Here is a 25,035-nt window from a genome sequence, read left to right as displayed (position 1 = left end):
TAAGCAAGGCAATGCACCTAGTTATTATGACTCAAGATTAGCTATAGTGAGCAAGAAAGATACATCATCCATTGCCCTAATACGTTACCATCAGCCAGATCTGCAGTCACTGGGGAGCCCCTGTTGCAGGGACAATTTAGAAAGCCTGACCCAGCAACGGGGAAGTCCTACACAGGGCATCCCCTCATAGGTGATGTCTCCAAAGTCACTGCAGGAGGGCCCAGCTTTTATACCAGGGGCCCTCAAACTACGGCCCGCAGGCTGGATACGGCCCCCCAGGGTCCTCAATCTGGCCCCCGGTATTTACAGACCCCCCGCCAGGGGTTGGGGGGGGGGGAACCAAGCAGCCGCAGATGGCTGCCTGACACTGCATCCGCGCCGGCCCCCTGGTTAAAAAGTGTGAGGGCCCCTGTTTTATACTGTTGAATAAACAAGCTCACTTAATATCAAATGTGGAAACACCTGGCTTTACTCCCCTCAGATCCCACCCAAGCCTGGCCAGGGCTCAGGGGGGAACCAAGGGAGTTTCCTTTGTCTACTGGATTTTAACCACCAGTTTCCAAACAAGGCCAACCATTGGTTTCACAGCCTTGTCCCCCTGCCTCTAAGCAAGGAGGGATGCACTGTATCTTCACTAATGATTACATTTTATTGAAGCTACATCTTTCACTAAGCATATTTTGCTAATGATAGGATACCAAAAATTATATATATATATATATATATAAAAAAAGTTTGTTTGGCAGGTTCATGTAGAGGCCAACTTTAGCTCAGGGCCTGTTGCTCAGGCCTCAGCACTTCAGCATCAGAAACAAGAAGCAGATGTTTTTCAGTGTTGTTGCTGTCCTTTTTGTCTTCAGTGACATTAGATGGTAGGGTATAATGTAATCTTGCGGGTATAAAGCAATCTCAGAGTGTTTTAATCCCTGGCTTCAGAAAATTCAGTATTTGCTCCACAGCATCTACTCTGACCCTCAGTTTATTTCAAGAGTCAGTGAGTAGCTGTGGTGTGCTGTTATTTTATTTTCTACTCTTTAGTATTCAGCTTCATTTTAAGTTACTAGGCAAGCCCACTGATACTAAATTAAGCCACTCAAACATCTCTTCCTATGATTAGTGAAATGCTTGGCAAAATCTTAACACTAAATACTGTTCGCTAGAGGTACACTTGCAAAGAACAGACTACCATAGCACTGTATATTTTCTAGCTACGCTGTATCTTGCCAGCAGTAGGGAACCTGAATATTCTTTGGATGTTTTCCACAGCTCAGGCTCATTAAGGCATATGTATGACATGAACGAGAGTTAACTGTTGCTGACTTTCCAAGATATAATTTTGAAATGAAATTAATTCCTGCAGCTTGGAGTAAAAGGTTGTGAAGAAATGCGTAAGATAAAAGTAGTACATTGGAGTCATTCTAATTTGGTGGATCCAGCTTGCCCTTTTTGTATAGCTTTGCTTGACTTACTGTGTCTTCACTTTTTTCTCTCCAAACTTGGTGAATGCATCTTGTAAATACTGTGTGTTTTCCTCATAGGCATGAGTCTCAGCATATGGCTGAGGTGGTGCATACCAGGGGCAACACAGAGGCATGTTGTAGTGTTACTTCCACTGGCAGGGTCTGAGATCACTCACATTTTACTCCCCTTTACATATTTAAAAAAGGATACCTTGAATTTTTGAACTGGAAGTGAAGCATGGCTAAGGTTTTAGTGTACAGAATTATTACTAATGATGGGAGGATAAGATCCTGGGTCCTTTAGAGCTTTCATTTGTTTTGAACTTTGTTTTGGTTAAATACTTGCTTTGTAAAGACAGGTGTTGATATAACAGCCCTTTCTTGATCAGCCAACTAAAGAAGCACCTGACAATTAAAAGATCTCTCTTGTACTTGTACCTAATACCTTGCAGTCATTGTCAAAAGAGAAAAAGAAGTAACTAGGCCTGTTAGTTACTGAAGTCCAGTTTTCTTAGAGAACCTTAATCACAAGGATTTTTTTTAATGTTTTATGTTATGTTTTTATTACATTACCTTCAGTGTCTTCCCCTGAAGTATTTTTTTTTTCAGCTGAGGCATGGATTTTTCTGTTCTACTTAGCATTTTAATTGCAGCTGTGATGTTTTCTGTGGTTTTAAGCTAACATTTCAAATGACTTGGCTGTGAACTGCTTTATACAGTAGTATCAATAAACTTGGCAGTTGTCTTCCTTGAACGTGTTATCTCCAGAAAAAACTTTCCGGTCACCCCAACATTGTCCAGTTCTGTTCTGCTGCATCTATTGGAAAAGAAGAATCTGATACAGGACAGGGAGAGTTTCTTCTGCTTACAGAGCTGTGTAAAGGTAAACTTTCTTTTCCCAGAGTGCATGTTGTTTCTGACAGCTGTTTTGCCCAGGTTTCTTCACAGCTTAGAAGCTTTGAAATCCTCTTAAAGATAGCATAGTTCAGTTCGTGAGCTGGAGTTCAGCCGCATCCTTCATAAGATAAAGGATCATGTTCTTTTAAGACTACAGTTCAACCTCATCTTAAATATGAGGTGATCATCAAGTTCTTAGTGTTTGAGACTAGACAGAGGAAGGAAGGGAAAGAATACTTCCTTAGAGCACCTTTTCCTATGGCATTGCAGTTGGTGTGAATTTGCCATTTTCAGAATATTCATCTAATATTACAACTTGAAACTGTAAATCTTCCTTGACAAGAAGTGTTTGTCTATTCATGCCAAGTTTTCAGAATTTGTGGTGTACTGTGTGTGCTTATGTGAACTTCTTTGATTTCCTGCAGGACAGCTGGTGGAATTCTTAAAGAAAGTAGAGTCCAAAGGAGCTATTTCCTGTGACACAGTTTTGAAGATCTTCTATCAGACCTGCAGAGCAGTGCAGCATATGCATAAACAGAAGCCTCCTATTATCCATAGAGATTTAAAGGTATGTTACAACGTTTAAATAAAGGCTGAATTTTTAAACAGCAGAGAGTATGTTTGGCTGAATCGGTGTTAAGACTTGATCGAATAGAGTGGACACCCTTGAGCATAGTGCTTGTGTGTATTGCCTTGCCAGGACCACTTGGATGTCACTCACTTGAATTTCCTCACTGCAATACTTGCATCTTTTCATGTCTTTTCCTTGTGGTTAGTGCTACTTGTACTCTCTCTGAACATGCTGACAGAAAAGTAGTATATCATGGTTAGCTGGTTGAGTTAGTCTTTAAGTAGTTGACTTTTGATAAAATAACCAGTTAGAACTTGTGAGTTGCAGTTTAGAGGTGAGAACATTGCTAAATAGAAGAGGTAAAGATTTGAAGGAGGAAAGAAATAACATTCTCTGTGAAAGATTACATAGTCTTTAAGAATGTGTAGTAAGCTCTTAGTTTTAGAACTAACAACTTGCATTGCATTTTATGGTTTGTTTTTAACTTGAATTTTAAAGTTTGGTAGGCATAATTCACGATCTATTTTGTTTCTTAATTTTCATTCTGTTGCCTTTACCAAGATTGCTCTGGGGTTATGCTGTAGAAGGTGGTGTTCCCTTAGAAACTCTGGAGATTTGGAAGGACTTTTTGAATTTTGTATTTTGAAGGCAGGGAGTTCACCTTTACATGTATGCTGCCCTTTAGAGAAAGGAGCTCTAATCATCAGTGAGTCTCTGCTGTACTACATATACGTTTGAACGTAGTGGAAGGAGTTGGTCTCTGTAAATATAAACAAAATAAGAGAAGATTTTTATTCCTGAAACAGTGTCTGAAGTTTACATGTCAGCTGCTTGATGTGATATCAGCTGAATATAAAAAGAAAGGAAAACTTGTTTCTTCTTAAGTATGTATTAGATTACTTTGGGGAGAAGAAAACCAAGCCGCTTTTTAAAAGTAAATACGTGCTAAGTGTTTTCAAGCCTGTTGAAAGCTTTCGTGTTAGGCACTAGTATAGCCTCTTAATATAAAAATAATTTCGATTATGATGCACTTTTTTCCCCTCAGTACCATTGAGCAGGCTTCAAGGTCATGTCAAAGAAATTTTAACCCAGCTGGGATAGAACTTGGCATTACTTTCTAAAATAAAATCTTTTATTCTTCACTGAAATTCATGTACCCTAGCCCCTAGAAAAGCTCATAGAAAAGATGCATCTCTTCTCTGAAAACAGGGTGGAAAGCTATTTGCAAATAAATACACAATTTCTTACATAGCCAGCTCCACAGAAATTGAACTGATGCTGTAATTCATTTTTTTCTTGTCAAGTAATGCAAGTTCCTGGCAGAAATAAAATACGGGAAAAGGCAGGAATTTGATTGCATGTTGGTTTCATGTTAAAGAGGCTGCAAAGCAAGATCAAATGATAGTTGTTCTGCAACAGGCAGAGACCTTACTACAACCAGGAGCCAAACAGGGATCACTTAACTTTGCTATGCTTTCTAGAAGGTTGAACTAAGGTCAGCAGCATAAAAAACTGTAGGTCAGAGTTTTGAGCCAACCTGCAACAAGACCTGAGATGCTAGTGTAGTTTTTGGGGAGGCTAATAGGATGTTCTGAAAACAGGTTTTACAGAAGGGAGTCCAGAGAAGTTGTGGTTTCAGAGGGAAGACAAACTTAGCTCTCTGTGTGGTGTTGCAATGTTACTGATACGCCTCTTAACTTCTACATATTTTCCTGATTTTATCCAGAGGTACAAATTTTTTTCAGCCCTTTGGTGGTTATGACTCCACAATACTTCTGCCTACTTTTACCCTCCCTTTAAGTTTCTTCTGCATTCCATTTAGCAATCCAGGAAGGCTGGATTTTATGAAGTAGAAAAAATTCTGGCAGCATATGGTCCTCAAATCGCTGGTTTCTATCTCTGCACAGGGTCACAGCTATATCTTTCTGGGTGTCGCCCAGCAGCCTACCTCTCTACTAGTACCTTCCTGTTCTATGTCTGCAGCAGTCCTAACATCCAATCCACTGCAATTAAGCTAACAGTGTTCAGTTTTTATGCATGAAAATATTTGGATCCCAAGACACTGCTTCTAGAAGTGGTCCTCTGAAAAACTGGCCTCTTAGGCACTAACAAAACGATTTTTTTTCCCTGGGGTTTATTTTCTGCTCATAGTGGCTTTGGTGCTGCTTTTAAAAAAACTGGCTGTATTGCTACCATGTAAATCTACAGCACAGTCTGAAAACTCTCTGGGCTAAAGTGAGTATATTTTTTTTATATATATGCACAAGTGAGTTGGTGTTTAAAAGCATGTGTGTTAGTGTAGAAAAATAAAAATAAAGGCATCTTTAATTTGTTGTTCTACCTCTTTTTGAAGGTGGAAAACTTGCTTATTAGTAACCAAGGAACAATTAAACTTTGTGACTTCGGTAGTGCTACAACTATAGCTTACTATCCTGACTACAACTGGTCTGCACAAAAGAGAGCGCTGGTTGAAGAAGAGGTGAGACTGTTTTTATGTAATTAATATCAACAGTGGATTCATTTAACTGTTGCTCTTAATCTGATACAGATTCATGGGACTTCAAAGGCAACCGAAGATTGTTTCCATTCATAAAGTTTTGGTTTTGTATTTGTGTTGCCAGAGTTTAAACACTGACTGGAGACTATCACAGCTTGTGTTCTGTAGCTGCATATACAAACACTGCTTCAACTTGAGCAGTGTCCATTCTGCAATCTCGTGTGAAAGCAGAAGGGTTTACTAGAGTTTATTCTGATTGCATTCTTAACAGGAAGTCAAAAATTGGTTATGCCGAAGTGATTCTCACATTCTCATCTGTTTTTCTCAGTTTAATGATATATAAAGAGGTGGCGAGTCTGCTCAGCAGGATTTGAATATGCAGTATTGCAGTGCCTTTAGGACTACAGTGGTGGTGTCAGGCACGCAGTGTAATATTGCAAAGTGCATTTGTTCTTAGAGTTGAGAGTAATGCTGGTAAATCTCATGTATTACATCAACTGGATTCAGACTTTCAAGTGTAGCAAAATACAGTCACTTCAAATTGTGTGCAACTTGTGATATCATAAGTCTTTGTAAACTCTGCTTGTTTTTGAATCCAGCATCCTTAGAGAGCAATCCAACAGTTTCTGGAGAAGAAATGATGGTGTTGTACCACTGTCTTGTATAATCTATGCCAGAAAATGGTAGAAAAGGTCTCTTCAAGGATGCTTGAGAGCATGGCTTAACTCTTTGGATGTGTCTGCACTGTCATTAAATGTGATGAGGAAGTGGGAAATACACACTGGAGCATGAATTCACTTCTTGTTTTATTGTTGATTTATGTTCTTTATATTCATACTGCTTTTTTTCCTTCATGAAGAACTGTCATTTTACTTTGTGCTTTACACTTTGGAAGGACTCTTGAATATCACAGTGTTATTTGAGTACTAACTTCTTTATCTGGCCTCTAAATCAAAGCTATTGTGACTTTTCCAGGATTCAATTGATGGCTTCTGCCTTGACAAGTATTTCTGTAATCAATTTTCAAAGTTAAGACTGTTTCCGTGGTTGAATGCAGTTAGAACTTATTATGCAAATTGGTTTCAAGCAATTCTGTTTTCTGCAGATCACAAGGAATACAACGCCGATGTACAGGACACCAGAAATGATAGACTTGTATTCAAATTTTCCAATTGGTGAAAAACAGGACATTTGGGTAAGAAATTTTTCTCTTGCTGTATCATAGCTGCTTATGTCATAGTGAAACTGGTTTTGCCATCTTCATGTTAATTTGCTTATTAAATAAATAAAAGCACCTTAATAAACATAGAATAGACTATCATGTCAAAATAAAACTTGAATAGTATGAACGGTGTATCTAAGTATTAAAAGAACGAGATGTCATATTTGAGATTTTCTCTCAGATTTAGCTTGACTTCCACTATGAGAGACATTGCTCAACAAATTTGACATTCAGTAGAGCTGTTGCCTAGTTGGAACTTGCTGCCATAGAGCCAGAATACTTACAGTCCTTAGATTCAGATTCTTGCTTTTCATGTGCTGCCATGAGTGAGACAGCCTGTTGCTGGGTTCAGAATGGTTATGTCTAGGTACTGAATCTAGATAAAATACTGACAGGTAGGAAGGATGAGAATGATGCAGAAATCATTCATGCTTTGTGTAGGGAGCATGATAAGCTGTTAACATTCACTAAAAAATCTGTAGCTAGAATTAAAGGCAAATATTTAAATCCTCAATTGTACCTTTTTCCAGTTGTGTAACACTGTAATAGTACAGAGGTACTGCCCAGTGACTTTGTGGTTAGGGACTTTGTTTATTGCATATTTTTCATACAGGCAGGTGTCAGGATGTTCAGCTGTTGTCTGCATTGGGAGTGTGTCAAAAGACAAATACTGGTGCTTTAAAAGTTTTTGTTAGGAATCGCAGAACTTCAGTTTAGTTACAAGATGTTGTGGAAACTCTTATTCCACTACAAAAGCTGTTAGCGGTTTTCTTCTGATATGTGAAGAAGCACCAGGAAAAATACATTTTTCTGTCCATTTGGCTGCTTTGCATGTGTTAAATGCTGGCAGTCTGAGCCAATATTACATCCAGTTAAACACAATGCTACAAATGCACTTAACAAAAACCACACTTGGAAGGGCAGTTTGCAGTTTATTTTTTGTTTAAAGGACTCTGTATCCATTAGAATTAACGTAGTGGTTGTCTCCTGCTGTATCTTTGGAAGAGCTGTTCCATTTACCATGCCTTTATTGGAACATGTTCTGTGTTTTTTCCTTTGCACTCTGGGTTCAGTGAAAACATGCAAAGTATTTGGCAATAGAATATGGCGCTGTCTCAGGAAGCATCACTGGTTGTGTGGTTTGTGATTAGGATAAACAAAGTAGTTTTCAAGAAGAGAGCAGATAGGGTGAGTAACACTCATGGTTGTAAGGCCTGTGTGCTTGCTACTGTGTGGGCTTGAAAGCATAAAGGAGATAGAAATACCTTTCTTAGAACAGTGGCATAGATGAAACGTTAGTTATCAACCACATAGATGCCACAGTGGGAATGTGGTTAGTGGTTGTAAGAGCAGAGGTCCTTAGGCTCGGCCAGCTGCTTTCTGTACATTTCCTACCTAAGTCTAGAGATCTTCAGAAAATAAACACTAAACTCAAATAACTTTAGTTCCATTTTTTCCAAATTAATGTGGTTTCTGAAGTTCTGTGGAACTGAAATTCAACTGAATTTCACTAAAATGACAGGCTTTACCTTGGCATGAAGATTCTTCTTCATTGACATTGTCTTTTGGCTTGAAAGGCCTTTTGTGTACTCCCACTCTTGCACTTCTTTGCTTTTTCAGAAATTTGTGCTTTGGAATAATTTCAGCGTGTGTTAATTTCAAAGTTAGGTTATCCTTATCAATATCTGGTAAAAAATTGTTCTGATCAGTGTGAGTCACCTTGCAGGTTTCAATTCTGCAGGAGCCGAATGATCTCTTTAGATTTCATGTAGTTTAATTCTATGCAGAAAGTACTTTGCTGTAAAACCTGTGTGTCATCCTGCAGCTATATTGTAGAATTTCTCATCATTTGAAGTGTGCTCATTATTGCCTGAAGCTGGTCAGTGGAAAAATAACAGAATTTTGATTTGTTTCAAGCACCCCTGCCAAGGCCAAACATTACTAGAACCACACACACACCCCCAACCCCACTGTCCCCTTAAGGAAAGGTTAAATTAGCTGCTCATGAAGGCCCAGCAGCAGGTCAAAAAGTAATTCCTAGTTATGTTTGGTCACTCTGTCATGCTGCTTTTCTACGTGCTGGCACGCGAGTGTCAGACTGATCCAGGTAGCTTCTGTAGATGGACTACAGTAGATGTATAGATGCAGCTTTTGAGCAACATCTACAGATAATGGGCTCTTCTCTTAAGTGTATTGGTGCTGAGGCTATGTGCATGATGTTGGCTTTGAGAAATTGCCTTGCTGCAACTGGAATTGCCTTTTAGCCACATGGAATCGAAACTGGTGTTTAAAATATTCTAAATGTATCACTGTTACAGTCCTAAATTACAGATAAAGCTGATGGAATGAAAAACATTCTCTAGCAATTAAACTAAAGATAAAATCTAAGTGGTCTTTTCACTTTCTGTGTGCTCAGCTGATTGCCCTTGTGCTTTCCTCTGTGGCTGCTGTCTTCTGATGTGCATGGTGCGCAGGGAGTAGTTTCATTCCTCCCAACTAAATTATGATCTGCTTTACATGCTTGTAAACAGGCATTTCTGTAACAGAGTAGGTGGTATTTCCTGTACTCCCCTGCTGGATTTTAATTAATGTGGACTATATGATGCCTCAGTGTATACGCTACGGAGAGCTTTTTGTCAACAGACTGACAAAATATACTTGCTATACAATAATACAGAATTAATATATACAGTTTATTTCTGGCCTTGGATTGAGAGACTTGGTAAGTGTTCTGGAGTAACTAAATCTTAAACCTTTGAGACTTTAATAACATTCAAATCTTTGAAACTGTTCTTGGGATCAATTGACAGCCAAGGACAGTTGGAGGTGGTCCATGTAGAGGACTGGAGACAGTGAGCAGATTGCTTAACTAACATAGTCACTGGCTTTTTTTATTTGTGGGTGCTGTAGAAGCCCATATGGTCAAGCAACTAAGACAGGGTTCAGCATAAACTTTGAGGAGGAATTTTCTATTCTGTTGTGCAAACATTTTCTTGGAGGTATTGGATGCTTTATTGTTAAACTTTTACAGGTCAGATGGAGATGGTTTTACTACAATAGTATATCTCTGCCAGTATATTTCATATGTTAATTTATATTAAAAATATATATATAAACTTTTGCTGAAGTAACAGATGAGATTATCCGAATTAATCTGTAACACCTGGACTATTCACAGATTAGAGTTCAAACTGACTTCTAGCTTTGGTGGCTGTTCCCTTGTCAGGTTGCACAGGTCTTGGGTTTGGGCATACCAAGGAATTTCAGAGCTCCCAGAAAGTGGTAGTCCCAGTTCTGTGATTTTTGAGGCTTGTATGAACTTGTCTGAAAATGATCTTAAATTTTGTACAAGAATTGAATAGCCTTCTGACTGTAGGGAATAAAGGGGCTGTCAGTTCAGGCTTATTTTCTTCAAATCTTTACGAAAGCAAGTCTTTTAGAGATGATGTTGTCACCCTAGTGTCACTTAAACTGATTTATACTGAAATGTTTACTTAGTTGGTGGATTGCATAGCAGAATGCATCTGAGTTAGAAACACAAAAGACCAAATTCTGTCCCCACAAATAATATTAGTCTTCTTGAAGCACAGGATGAAGATATGAAATAAAACTTCTGAGACTTTTTGTAAGAAAAATCCTGGTCTTGAACATGTTCAGTGTTGTAAGACTAGTAATTTTTTCTATACTGAGAAATTCATAAAATGGATTTTTAGAGGCAGGAATAGGAGAATCCCTGAACCTGAAAACCCCACAAACCTATTTAGTAGCAGTACTGCTGCTTGGAGTTCTCTAATTGACATGCCAAACAAATGAATGTTTCACTAAGTGTTCTGTCCTCAGAGAAACATCAATGCTAATTATTTCTAAAAGCCTACGAAGCTGATCTCTAAAGCACTGGGAATATACATAGAGTTGCATGAATCAGCAGTTGATGGAAAACTGTGATTTGCAGACAGTATTAGGAAGCTTAATCAATTTCATAGTCTAAAATTCTGCTTTAAATATCATTGCCTGAATTAAACACAGCACAAACAAGAAGAAGAACGAGCCAGTGGGTTCATGAATCAGAAAATTTACATTTATAAACTTTGTTCATTCTGTGATAAGTTTCACAGAAAGAAGGTGGATGCTGCAGAGCTCCTTTTGTCCATGGCTGTGGAGACCTACCAGCTTCCTGTAGGACCACGATGCTATCTGTCATGGGGCACAACATAAGGTGTAGAGAGGTACAGGATAAGGTGTTTCTTAATCCTTGGGGTTGTGTAGTCTGGAGGAAAGGAGATGGAGGGGAGACCTTGTTGCTCTCTACAGCTGCCTTTCAGGCAGTTGTAGCCAAGTGGGGTAGGTATCTTCTCCCAGGTAACAAGCAACAGGACAGAAGGAAACAGCCTCAGGTTGTGCCAGGGGAAACTGAAATTGGTTATTACGATAGCATTGGAACAGGCTGCCCAGGGAAGTGCTGAGTCTCCATCCTTTGAGGTATTAAGATACGTGTAGATGTTGCATTTAGGGACCTGGTTTAGTGATGGACTTGGCAGTTAATAGTTGGACTCTATCTTAAGGTTTTTTTTCCAGCCTAAATAATTTCATGATTCTATGAAATGTTTCTACCTTTATCTCTGTGTAGGCTCTGGGCTGTATCCTGTACTTGCTGTGCTTTAGGCAACATCCATTCGAAGATGGAGCGAAGCTTCGCATAGTGAATGGGAAATATGTCTTCCCACAAAATGACACCCGCTATTCTGTGTTTCATGATCTCATTCGTAAGTTTACAGTCTTATTTAATTTGATATCTTTATGCATAGATCTCATTATTGACAATGTTGTGTTATTGATACTTAAATGTTATTGACATGTTATAGTGAAAAAGGTTAACTTCAACAACCTCTTGTTCTATTAAAAATTTTAATCCATTATCTATAAATCTGGGAATTGTAAGTGAAACTTTTGGTTGTTTTAGTGCTGTTGCTTGTCTTGATTAGGATCTGAATTAGTCCGTAGGAGCAACTAGTGTTTTGATATAGTTTCCTTGAATTTGCTTTAAAACTATTTTCTTTAAATTTCAAATAGATAACTGGAAAATTTAATTACAGTGCCAGAAATATGTCTCCAGCTCCAACAGTATTGGATATAAAGTTACTTTTGAGGTTGTTCATTGACTGATCCTAAAGTATATTGCTAGAAATACTCTGAGTCCTAAACTGTTGGAAGAAGGGTTCACCGGAGTCAAGAAGACGCTCAATATGAGTTATGCATCTTGCTCAACTTTATTAGTTTCTAGCACTACTTATATAGAACTGATACACATGCATATTCGTAAAGCAGAAATATAATTGGTTAGTAGTCTCTAAACGTGCACGTTATCATGACTAAAATAAGCATTCTATCCATGTAGGTAATTGTGTTGCTGTGCTTCAGCCTTGTAGTTTGTTACTCCCTATTTTCCCATACTGGTCCCCATCTTTCTTGGCCCTGCACCTGCTTTCCCAGCAGCTGTAGCTTGTTACAGCCACGGCCTGTTGGCACAACATAACTTAGTCTCAGGATTCAAGAACAGCTCCAGGCCACCTTTCTTGTTATCTTCAGCACAGCAACTTCAGTACAATTCTGATTACAGGCCTGTTCTAATACCAGGCCTGGATTGTGCAGATCTTCAGAGATTCTAAGGCCACGCTTCTGCAGCCATTCTTCTACACTAAATGGTGTTTTTTCATGGATACCTGTTATGGCAATGATACTTTGATATAGATGTAGCAGTTCCTCCACTCTGTTCATGTGTTTGATTGCTTATTGCACTGGAGTGCATTGAAGAAATTATTATGTACTGGGAGAAAAGTTCTGAAGGGTTTCTGTTACATTGTCTGAATCTCCTTTTTTAGGATCCACTTTAAAGGTGAACCCAGAGGAGAGACTGTCAATCACTGAACTTGTGAATCAACTGCAGGAGATTGCAGCAGCTAGGAATGTGAATCCTAAATCCCCCATCACAGAGGTAAAGATGTCTTATAAGGAGTATTATTGATTAGGCCTCCTTTCTCTCCTCTCTTATCTAGTGAGTGTGAGTTTAGTAACAGATGTCAGAGCAGATCCCCTGTTCCTTAGTCTTCTGTAAACTTCACACTCATTTGTTTTGAAATTCAACTGTGAATTGATCTGTATCACTTGTAGGATCTTTGAAAATATGCCTTTTAAAGCACAGAGCTTGCATGACATCAAAGGAAACTAGTTGTTCTTACTTCTTGTTGAAAAACTTCTCATATACTGGGTCATTCTTGGATGTGCAAGTTCTGTGTGACACGCTGCATTCAATCATAATGAACTTCCACAGAAAAATCTAGTATATGAAGACCATGCCTATAGGAACTCGAAACCCACTTAGGTGTCTTCTGTTCGATATTTAATTTGCACAACACTGCAAGTTAATCAATTAGTGTTTCTTAACTTCCTGGTTTCTGCTGAGGTTCAGCTTGCTTGTTCTCACCAAGAAGTAGTAAATTACAAAGCATAAGAAGTTGGCTGAATTGGCCAGAAAATACTCACAGTGAATATTAATGTTTTCAGCTCCTGGAACAGAATGGAGGCTATGGAAACAATGCTCAGCCTCGGACATCAGTGACCTCCATTTCACAGAGCTCCAAGCCTGCAGGACAGCTCAACAATATGTACAATGCAGGTGAGTGCAGTAAAAGACTTCATCTTTGTAAATGTGTATCTTCTATGTGAAAAAAAAAAATAATTTGAGGATTTTAGACACTTTGCACAAGTACTAGCTATTTTGCATTTATATCATTGTTTCTAACCTTGTTTTAATTTTTTTGCAGGGTTTGGTTGTACATAGATACATGCATATCTGAATTTCTCAGTTTCATTGCTGGGCAAGTTAAAATCTGGTTTCCTATGTAAAATTGAAACTAAAATGCATTATTGACCTGTAGATGTGGGAGAGTTGAAATAAGTGAGCTAAAACTTGATGGAGGTGGTGTATACAATAAGCAATAATGTTCTTAAGAACAAAAGCTATAGAGAAAGTAGTCTTCAGGTTATGACAAACCAACAAAAATAGCTTATTTTAAATCCAAAACTTCCAGTTCAGTGAGGCGGTGATACTTGAAAGTGTCTTGTTTAAAGAGAATTTAAGAGTTTACATTTCTCTTCAAAAAAAAAAATCTTATTGCTGTGTCTTAACTGAAACCATGTTACTTTGTGGCAGAAGTTACTGAAATCACTACATATCCTGAGTTTGTGCACAATATTGGATCTTCGGTGTAAGAAAATGACAGTTGTCTTTATTTTCCAATAAATGCTACTTAACATCAGATAGGTTAAAACTTAAAGATAGTAGCCATTCTGTGGCTTTTGGTATAACTGTATGCTAAAACAGGCTTGGTGTCTAACAGTCGAGGTAGTCCAGTAAAGAAACAGAAGCAGTTGTAGGGATTTTGGTTATGGACCACAGTAGTTCATTAATGCCAAGTAGTCGTGGACCTGACATGTATTTCTTCGAGCCTGCAGAAAGCCTGTATAAGGAAAAAATTATTCTGTAAGCATCGGGGATCTACCGCTCTCTTCTCCTCTCTCCCCTGCCAAAAAGATTTGTGACCCCTTGCAATAGTTTGAAGTTCATCCGATAGAGTGATCAAAGACTAAAGCTATTGAGGCTGTCAGACATGAGCCTTTAGGAAGCGACAAAACTAAAAGGGAAAAAGCAACAGCCTAAACTCAGTTTGTTGGCTGTCGAGTCAGTACTTTCTGTACATAGCTGGTACTGCTTTGAGCCCAGCTAATTATGGGAGGATTGTGCAGGGAGGACTTCAGAAGATGGTTGCACCGTAGGACATCAGCGGTGAGAAGGTGTGGTTTCATCTAAGAAAACTGTAAAATGGTAGTTTGAGTAGCAGTAATAAATTGAGTCAACCAAAACACGTCTCTAGAAAGACAATTGAAGGCTGATATACCTATTCTGTAAAAACAGGTATTCTACACTTCATTTAGGTGAAAATACCTGCACTTCATTTAAAATAAAAAAAGAAAATTAGAAGCTTGATAAGCTTATTTGCATCTGATTTTTTCTTAAAAGGCAATTTCTGCACGCATCTTAATATATATTAATGTAGAACATTTCAATTAAGTAAAAGATACTGAGGGAATATTTCATACTGTATTCAACTTTCCTTCCAGCTTGATATTTTTTTCTTGATACTACTTGTGCTGAATTGCCAATGAGACAAAGGATATTAATGTTGCAGAGAAACTTTTAAAATTGGTTAATATTTGTTGCAGTAATGTTATCGGTGTATCAGTTCCTGTGGAAGAATCCAGCTTCCTAATAGGATTATAGTCAAAAGACTGTCTGGCCATCTGTTTTGTGCAAGAATAAGTACTGTTGTATACAGTCATATTAATAGGGATGTTATGCTGGGGTGCTGTGCTAGCTGGGATGTTGTGCTTCAGAAGTAAACTTAATTATACCAGCTGCTTTTGAAGTCCTGCATTAAATCATTAAACTGTGTCAGCTGGGGGTGCTTGAGTGCATTTGCTAATAATAAGCTGCACTTTAAGAGACTAATGCTAAAAAAAATACAGTATTTTGCTTCACTGGCAATATGAAATATATGCTTGACTTAAAGAAATTATTTACTTTGTTTTCTTTTAAATGCAGACAGTTTATTAAAAATGTGTTCAGTAGTTTGCTGGTACCTCCTGACCACAGGAGGTATTGTTTTTTGCATAGGTCATAATGAAGGCGAGCTTCAGAACTGTGAGCCTTACAGCAAGGCATAGGCTGTATGTGCATTCACTTCCAGCTTTGTAGGCAACTTGCTTTAGTATGGAGCCCGTTCCAGGATATGACTTAAAGTACAATTATTTTTATTCAACTACTCTAGGCCTGACCGTTGCGGAATGTGACCAGACTTATGGAGGGTTCTTTGATATTCTGAGGGGTGGAACAGAGCGATTTTTCACTAATATTAAGGATACATCTTCTAAAGTTATCCAGTCTGTGGCCAAGTGAGTAAAAAACCAAAAACCAAGTTCTGCTGGTAAGATTTCTAAATGAAGGGTCAGGAGCTTACTCCAGAAGTGATAAGATTTAGCATACTTTTCCAAGTATGAGCTCTAGTAGCCAGCCCAAAGATACTATGAATTATATTAATACAAAAGTTACTATAGCAGTCATATACTAGAAATGAGAATGGGTGCAAAAGCCTGTCCATTAGTACTAATTTCCCTGCTGTATTTTAGATAGTGAAAGCTGGGGAGAGATACGAGCAGGTGGGGCTGGAGCAGGGTGGAGAGGTGTGGAACAGGACTATCATGATTCAAAATGAATGAATTGAATTAGTAGATAGGGCCTCCATAAATAAGAGAGGAAATAAGAAAGATGGAGTGGTGAAAGGTACAAATAAAGGGAATGGAGGTGAGAAGAAAAACTGCGGGGAAATACTGTATGAGCTCTTTTGGTTAGTTTTCAGGTCGAATCCTGTGCCCTCAAGGCAGAGGATCTGCACTGTATTGCATAGAACAATACTCTCCTGTTTTGATGTATGTGTACTCACATACCTAGTGTGTGATTATTTTTTTCTAATCAGACTTGCAGTCCCATTCCAAATGTTCTAGTACCTCTGTATGATCAATATTGATCAATATGTATGATTTATAACTTTTTAATAATAAAATTTTACGCAGTGTAAAACATTTTTCTTCATTCTAGGAAGAGCAGGTAAGTCACTACTGAATACCTCCTAAGGAATACTGAACCTTATCCATCACTGTAGTATTTGTGGCCCTTTAATTGGGATACTGCACTATGGTTTCTGAAATCTATTGCTTGCATTGTGTTTTTCTGTGACTGAATATAATTTGTTCATAATGCTGCTCTAAAATGTTTGTAATGATCATATAAGGTAGACCTGTAGATCTTGCACCTCTGTAGCAACTTCAAGTGCATTTTTATGGGTTTGCTCTTACACTTAAGTCTGTTTAAATTTCCTATGCTTGGCTTAGAAAGGCCAGGTCCTGTATTTTTTTTTAAAGGCTGTGCAGCTTTGGTTTGTCCTTAAGCTTTCTACAGAAGCAACTGGCACAGTAGCATCAAACTTCTCACTCTGTGGAAACCACACTAAACCACACTGACTCAAGAGAAAACAGGGAGGTGTACAAGGGGAGTGAACTTTTGCATGATGAAAAATGGTGACTTGTTAACAGCTTAGCAGAACTGTAGGAATTCCATGTATGAAGTAACATGATGAGCTACAACTTTTAAGCAACTGCTCTCCATTTTATTTCTTTGACTGTGCTGTCTTGCAGGCTTCTGTTCTTTACCTTCTTGTACCTGCTACCTTCTGTGGAACTGGTCTTCAGTCCTACTTCTGTTCCTTTTGTGGTATCTTGTTAAATGAAATTTACTGTGTGGTAAAACATGGAAATATTCTGCAGATTCCTTGCCTTTGACAGCTCTACTATTTATAAACTCAAAGGTACTTAAATTCTTTGTCTTAAATTCTGCCGGTTTTGCTTAGATTTGAGGCTCACAGTGGAGAAATTACTTTTCATCCTTTGGGACAGATAACATTTAAATTCTTCTCTACCTTTGACAGTTGTAAGCCCTACTCTCCCATGCCTGTGTTCCTCTTTTAGTTCTTACTCTGATACTGTATTTTGATTGTGCACTATGTGCTTCTGAAGTATTCCTATACTTCACGTTCTTGTGCTCTTGTCTTCACATGACTTTCTGGATTATTGTGCCTCCATCAGTCAGTTACGTGTGAAGAAGTTTCCTCTTCCCACTCTTGCAAGCGGTTGCTTCCTTTTAAAGGACACTGGAAGTTTAATTACTTTTTTAAATTTAATCTTGTGCTATTTTCATAGTGGTGGATTAGGACTGTCTAAAATTGACTTTTTAATATGGAATGGTTTACTTTTTGCCTGCACCTTATTTTTATTTCTCTTGCCTAACAGGGGTGTGTGGGTTTTTGGTCTGTGTGGTTTCCTTTGGTTCTGTAGTTAGTGTAGCGTGCAAAGAATAAAATGGTAACTGTACATCCAGATGCATCTGCAGAGATCATGTGGCAGCTTCTGAAGTATGGGACAGTGAGTATTTGCTGTCTGAAAAGATGCGGTTCAGTTCACATGCTCTTCTCTACAATTGTTTGCTTAGATTATAGTAACTGCCCCAAATAAGTCTTGCGTCTGTCTTGAAGTTTCTACTATGCTACTTCTGAATTTCTAGTTGGTGTTCTGCAGCTTAACTATATGCTTGGCATTTGAGTTAGAATCTTTTTTGGCAAAGATGGGAAAGTATGATTGAGATGGAACTTGAGTCTCTAGAGTCCTGCACAGAGCCCTGTAGCAGGATCATGTGTGCCTTAAATTTGTATGGAACGTAAGGAACTGCTAGAATCCTCTATGCTGCTTCAAACTTTCTGGCGTGACTGTTTCCTTTGTGGTAGTGGTTGAGCCTCTGTCAGGAACGCAAGTACTGTTGGAGACAGTTCATGTCTTGCGGAACTTATCAAATATTAGTCAAAGAAAAGCTCATTACTTTTACATCTTGTTTGTATTAATTAGTCATGTGGATATTCGCTAGAACTGACCAGGTTTTGGTTTGTACCTCTTAATGGCTTGAGAGTATTGTAATATCCAAATTCAATCAAAGAACCACAGGCCTTTTCCAGCTGATGGGGAAAATAGCACTTCCATGGGCTGTGATGGATTGACAGAGGATTGTCAGTGTGTGTTAAGTCCCAAGATTCATCATGAAGAGATCAGTCCCTCACCAGATGTTTTGGATTAAGCTGATTAAATAAGGGTTTGTATTCAAGTGACTTGTGCACATCATCTCTGACAGGGTATGTGAAACTCAGATTTTTGTTTAATTGGAGGACCCTCTGTCTTCATACAACTGCCTTTTTGTATTCTTGTGTTATCTGAGTAAATTTAGTTGTTTGGTTGGGGAGTGAAAGAAAAGGAGGGAACACACCAAATACATAATTATACTAATAAGAACCAGTTACTTCACTACTTAATTTCCAGATAATACTTAATCAATACCGAAAGAGAAACTGTCCACTTGTAATTTGCCAATATTCTTCAGTGGCTCTTTGTTCTGTAATTTTCATTCCTTGATAAGTCCGTCTTGTATTTTGAATCTTAACTGTATTTAACAGTTCACTGAAATGGCAAAACATGAATTAATGTAAGCAATACTTAATGATATGTATTTAATGTAATAGTTAAGGTAGCCTCAGGTCTTTAGCATTTAACATTCACCATGCTGCTGAGAGTCCCACCACTGGGCTTGTGCATTCTTAAATTATTTATGCTTTAACCAATCCAAGTGTTAATGCTTTTGTTCACATCTAAAATAGGACATAGCTTTTTCTGTTATAGTCATTCTCTGCCTTTGCAAACTTGTGCTGTGGCTACAGCTGATACCATCAGGGATGTGAGAATATTTCTTTACTGTTGTACTCTTGACTGCCTTTCCAAAACTCTTCAACCAACATGAGAAGCAGACATTCTCTTCCTTGTCATGCATTTTCCTCGCCACACTTAAGCACTTCTTGTGTTGGAGTCATCTCATTAGGCAGGCTCCCTGTTTCCTACTTACTGTTGCTTTTCTGAGTTGTGGAGTTATTTCCTTTACCTGCGGACAGACTTCTTACTGAATCCAAACCACAGTGGAAGAGTTAGTATTGTGTAGTTGCTACAAAAATTATTTTTTTCTTCTCCTCCATAGCTGCCTTTATCTTAATTCAAATTTTGGTATCTTCTTTATTCTAATAAGTAATAAAGTCTGAAAACTGAAACATATGTCACAGGCTACTAGAAACAGGAGAGTGAATGAGGGCCATCTTGATTGTCCCCAAGGCCACCTCACTTGCAGGTGTCACAACCTCTGTTGCAGATTCAGGTCAGGCAGAAGCAGTTTATAGCTACATGAGAGAGAACACAGAGCAACAGAGGTTCTGCCCTCCTTTGATACCAACTGACCTAAAGGGAAGTACTAGGGTGTATACACGCTTTGACCAGATATACCCTGCTCTTTGGAGGAGCCTGATACTGGCACAGGAGTGTCTCTATACAAGGGAGCTTGGTTCCAGCAGATGTACCTGTGTATGGCTGACAACTCAGTCTGCAGCCTCAACATACCTCTGTTCAGCTTATCCATCTCTTGCTTGTGATGCTGCTGTGCCCTTAACCAGCTTTTAGCTTAGTGATATCTGCATCCACATGGGTTACAGATGCCCTGCCAAAAAACGTATCTAAATTTAGTTTTAAGTATCCAATCTTCACTGGTATCGAAAGCAGCATGCAAAACTTATGATCGGTCTTGTTTTGGTGTGTGAGAACAGTCTCCTTCACTGAAGAGTCTATGATCTAGTAATCTAGGGAACAATTAGCTGCCTTTTATTGCTAGCTTCCTTTGCTCCTGAGGTAACTTTCTTTCTGATTTGATGCTGCATTAATGTTTTATTTCATGCATCTGTGTGGCACTAAGTAGTTGAATGATTAATTCAGTTTTATGAAGCAAAATCAAGTGGGAACAGATTTATGTGAATTTCAGTGCTATGTTTCTTCCTGGCTTTTAGAAAATAAACTGTTAAAATGGTGGTATTTAGCTAATGAATAGATGTTTTTCTACTCTTATGAGTTGTAGAGATGTCTGGAGGAAGATTTTTTGGTGTTAAGAGCATTATTTAACTGAAGATAACTGTGTGCTCACATTGTAGCTGTGCTGGTTAGTTTTGTCATTTATTCTTTCCCATCTTCAGCTGTTAGTAATACAAGGTAACTATATGCTGTTGTAGAATTTTGTGGTGCATGCTAATTAGTTTATTTTGTGAATTGTTAATTTTAACTTAATTGTTCTTAATTTGGTGGAATGGTCTTTTGTTTACTATTAGTTGTGGTCTTTAAGTGCAGCTGTTCTCTGGCAAGGCTGATGACACCAACCATTTACATAGTGAAAAGTTTTTAACATTTAATTAAAACTTATGATTTGGTTGAGGTATTTATTCCGCAAAATGAGAATTCATATCTTGTTTGCTACATTTTCCACTAGACTTCTCACTAAAAACTTGAAGTAGCCTGATATCATCAGAAAAGTGACTAAATATTGGCATCATAACTTACTGTCCTGTCTAGCTTAATTAGAGCCTTAAAAAGCACACAGTTTTCCATATGGATCACAAGCCAGAAACCCTCTGTGCAGTCGCTTGATTTGTTTGCATGTTCTGCTGCTAACACCTGCCAGCAACATCACTATGTAAATTAAATGTCTGCTGTTAACAACATGAAAAGAAAGTCCTTATTCCTGATTCTTAGTTACAGGACTGTATCTTGAAATGTGTGGGAATGCTTACCAGTGTGAAGAATATCCCTTTTTTTTCTTTCCCACCTCCCTGCCATTTAAAGCAATCTCAGTTGCCAATCTGACATGAAACACTCCACTAAAAAGAGTACCTTGTGTTCAAGTCTTAACTACTGGAATAGTTCTGAAATCTTCAGAATAAAGTACAAGGAATAGTAATTCAAGGACAATTTCATGTGTTTTAGGAGACTTGTGTTGATTTCACAGTTTAGCAGCTACATTTTAATTAAGGCAGCACAACCATTCTAAAGCTTTTTCGTCTGTAACAGGCATACAGATTTTTTTCCTGCAGGACATCAAGCTTGAATTGGCTGTGCTCTGTTGTTGACGTACAAAGCTGCACTTTTCCAGAGGTGTATGTATGGTGAGATCCATGCTTCTAATAATGTTGCATTTCAGTTTACACAGATGTAAAAAGCAAAGCTGAATTGAGTGGTGTTGCTAGCAAGAAGTCAGTCTCTGAAAGTGTTCTCAAGGGAATGGGTGTATGGGTGTGAGGACTATAATTTTTTTTTTTTTGCTCTTAATAGTTCTGTACTTCTGTTTCAAGTTGCTCCTTAACCTGAGCATATAGCATCAAAGTGCTGATGGTTCTTTGTTCTCAGGCTATCGTATTAGGTGGTTCTTTACCTTGCTGTCAAAAAAAGCTGATATCATTAGAATTACCTGCATGTTTTCTTGTTTGAAGCTGGTGCATGTAAGCAACTAATGACACTTCAATCATATGGAGGACTGTGCTCATCACTACCTCTGAACGTAAATTTCTACCTTAGTTTGCTGTTGACTGCAATAGTATTGCAACTTGAACTAGGTGATGAAGTTACGTCCTTCCAGAGATGGAAAGAATTTTGAAATAGTGTTTACTTAGCCATTTTGTCTACCTTCTTATGCAAGACTTTTCAAGGTTGAGGATTTTTAGTTCTTTGTCTGGTGAGACTCTCAAACTTCCTTGTGGTGATACCAGTTTCCCTTGAGACCTTGGGTCATTACTACTGTTAGGAGACTGATTATGCCATTCCACATAAACGTTTAATGTCCTTGCTTTCTGAACAGATGTTCTTGCCTTATCTAAAATCCTGCTCCCAATCTTCAATCATCTTTAAATCAGTCCCTCCAGCCTCCTTCACCTTTACTAGCAAACAATAAGGAATTAAAGCATAATATTGTTTCAATGTTTCAAAATTTGGGTGCAGTATCCTAGGTCTGTCTGCACTTTCAAGCAGTGTCTTGAAACTTTGTAGTGATATAGAAGTATTGGTTTGATAGTGCCTCTGCGTTTCTTAAACCTGCATTATAGTGTTGTGATGACTTCTTGATATTCTGAAGATAATATGCTACTTATATTCTGTAGTGGAGGCTTGTTCTTACTTTGCCGATCAGGAGTGCAGACCTCTGATTATACTCAAGGGTATTGGCTTGTACTCTGGCTCTTCAGTCTTTTTTTCGAGTTTTTTTGCCCTGCTATATAGCATAGAATCACAGAATCATTAAGGTTGAAAAAGACCTTTGAGATCATGAAGTCCAACCATTAACCCAGGACTGCCAAGTCCATCACTAAACCATGTCCCTGAGCACTGCATCTATGGTGTTTTTTACATGCCTCCAGGGATGGTGATTCCACCACCTCCTTGGGCAGCCTGGTCCAATGCTTCACCACCCTTTCAGTGAATAAATTTTTCGTAATATCCAGTCTTAAACCTCCCCTGGCATAACTTGAAGTAGTCTCCTCTTGTCCTGTTGCTAGTTACCTGGGAGAAGAGACCTACTCCCACCTGCCTACAGCCTCCTTTCAGGTAGTTGTAGAGAGCAGTAAGGTGCCCCCTGAGCCTCTTCTTCTCCAGACTAAACAACCTCGGTTCCCTCAGCCGCTCCCCATAAGACCTGTGCCTCAGACCCTTCACCAGCTTCGTTGCCCTTCTCTAGATACACTCCAGCACCTCTACATCCCTCTTGAACACAGTATTTGAAGTGTGGCCTCACCAGTCCCAAGTACAGAGGGATGATCACTCCCCTTGTCCAGCTGGCCACACTTTTTTGGATACAGGCCAGGATACTGTTGGCTGCCTTGACCACCTGGGCACACTGCTGGCTCATGTTCAGCCAGCTGCTGACTAACACCCACCAGGTCTTTTCCCACCAGGCAGCTTTCCAGCCACTCTTTTCCAAGCCTTGGCATTGTGTGGGGTTGTTGTGACCCATGTGCAGGACCCAGCACTTCTTGTTGAACCTGATACAGTTGGCCTCAGCCCATTGGTCCAACCTGTCCAGATCCCTCTGCAGATCTACAGTCCTGCCCAACTTAGTGGTGTCTGCCACCTTACTGAGGATGCACTTGATCCCCTTGTCTAGATAGTCTAATAAAGATATTACAGAACTGGCCCTAGTACTGAGCCCTGGGGCACACCGCTTGTGACTGGCTGCCAGCTGGATGTACAGCCATTTACTACCACTCTTTGGGTTCTGCTGTCCAGGCAGCTTTTTATCCAGTGTAAAGCATGCCCATCTAAGCAATGGGCAGCCAGTTTCTCCAGGAAAATGCTGTGGGAGACAGTGTCAAAAGCTTTACTAAGGTCCAGGCAGACAGCATCCACAGCCTTTCCCTCATCCACTAGGCAGGTTATCTTGCCATAGAAGGAGATCAGGATTGTCAAGCAGGACCTGCTTTTCATGAATCCCTGCTGGCTGGGCCTGATTCCTCAGCTGTCCTGCACATGCTGCATGATGACACTCAGGATGATCTGCCCCATAACCTTCCCTGGCATCAAGGTCAGGTGGACAGGCCTATAGTTAATAGTCTAGCAGATACGCTAGGAACAAAAAAATAACAGTGGTCTTAAAATTGCTGGCATAATGAGGGTAATTGGGTAGAGATGAAGGGAATGGACTTCAACAACAACAAAAAATCACTGGGAGACTGTTTTTCAAAAAAGGCTATTCTTTAAAACTGTGGACAACTATATGAGAAGGGGATGAGTAATGATTAATGCTTTGCTCACTGAGAGTTTTGGAAGTGAATTTTTGGAGGAATTATTTAAATGAGGAAAGAGATTCAGGTACCTGTGGATTCATGTGGAATCCAGAAATTGGGCAGCTTGGCCATCTAGGCCAGATAGTAATAAGCGAGAACTACATAATTTAAAACGTAATGTTTCAACAAATGGTCATTGTTTTAAGCATTTTGATGTCCTCTATAAAAGTTGTTAATGCATCCTCATTATATACCTGCTATGAACATTTATCTGTAGGAGCAGGGGCTAGAGTTAAGGAAGTTAAACACTGAAGGCATCTGTGCAAAATCACGAGAAATTACTTTGTTGTGACTGATGTGAATGCATAACAATTCAAATACAACCCCTGTTCTAAAAACCTTCAAATGTGAGGTGACAAGCCTCTGATGGAAGAAATGAAATATTCATAGTAGTGGGTGTAGCCTGAGAGAACTGGGGTTTAGCCTTACAGCTTGAATGGTTCTACTTCCCAGTATTAACTCCAATATATTTTGTTTCAGTTATGCAAAAGGAGACTTGGACATATCATACATCACTTCCAGAATTGCTGGTAGGATAGCTATGTCTGTCTTCAGAATAACTTCTGTTTGTTCTTAATATATATTAAAAAATCAATACTTTACATGGTGTTTGTTGTTCTGTCTTCAGTGATGTCCTTTCCAGCTGAAGGTGTAGAATCTGCCATCAAAAATAACATAGAAGATGTGCGGTTATATCTGGACTCTAAACACCCTGGCCACTATGCTGTGTACAATCTCTCTCCGAGAACATACAGGCCTTCAAGATTCCATAATAGGGTGCGTATAGTTTTTGTGTATTTCTTTAAAAGGTCTTTCAACACAATGTCTTGATTATACCTTCAACATTTTAGTATGAAATATGTTAAAATAGGCTGCCTAATGCAAAAAGGTGACAATAAGTATAAACATGAGGTCAAAGAGTGACCTGTGTTCTGCTTGTGTGCTTTCAATCCAAACTTAACTGATTAAAGACTAATCTTTAATCT

General features: G+C 38.8%; 1 protein-coding gene across 1 annotated transcript in view; it reads left to right on the top strand.

The window, feature by feature from the left end:
• Positions 1-25,035, top strand: part of GAK (cyclin G associated kinase) — a 70,515-nt gene that overhangs the window by 13,370 nt on the left and 32,110 nt on the right. The window contains exons 4-13 of the mRNA XM_037373867.1: positions 2,229-2,343; positions 2,783-2,925; positions 5,282-5,407; positions 6,531-6,620; positions 11,275-11,410; positions 12,527-12,639; positions 13,209-13,320; positions 15,533-15,656; positions 24,530-24,579; positions 24,678-24,858. Of these exons, the coding sequence (XP_037229764.1) occupies positions 2,229-2,343; positions 2,783-2,925; positions 5,282-5,407; positions 6,531-6,620; positions 11,275-11,410; positions 12,527-12,639; positions 13,209-13,320; positions 15,533-15,656; positions 24,530-24,579; positions 24,678-24,858 (1,190 nt within the window). The remainder of the gene's footprint in view (positions 1-2,228; positions 2,344-2,782; positions 2,926-5,281; positions 5,408-6,530; positions 6,621-11,274; positions 11,411-12,526; positions 12,640-13,208; positions 13,321-15,532; positions 15,657-24,529; positions 24,580-24,677; positions 24,859-25,035) is intronic.

This window comes from Falco rusticolus, chromosome Z (assembly GCF_015220075.1).
Source record: "Falco rusticolus isolate bFalRus1 chromosome Z, bFalRus1.pri, whole genome shotgun sequence".
NCBI classification, from domain to species: Eukaryota; Metazoa; Chordata; class Aves; order Falconiformes; family Falconidae; genus Falco; species Falco rusticolus.
The sequence above is the reverse complement of the archived record's forward strand: the minus strand, read 5'-3'. Positions and strand labels throughout refer to the sequence as shown.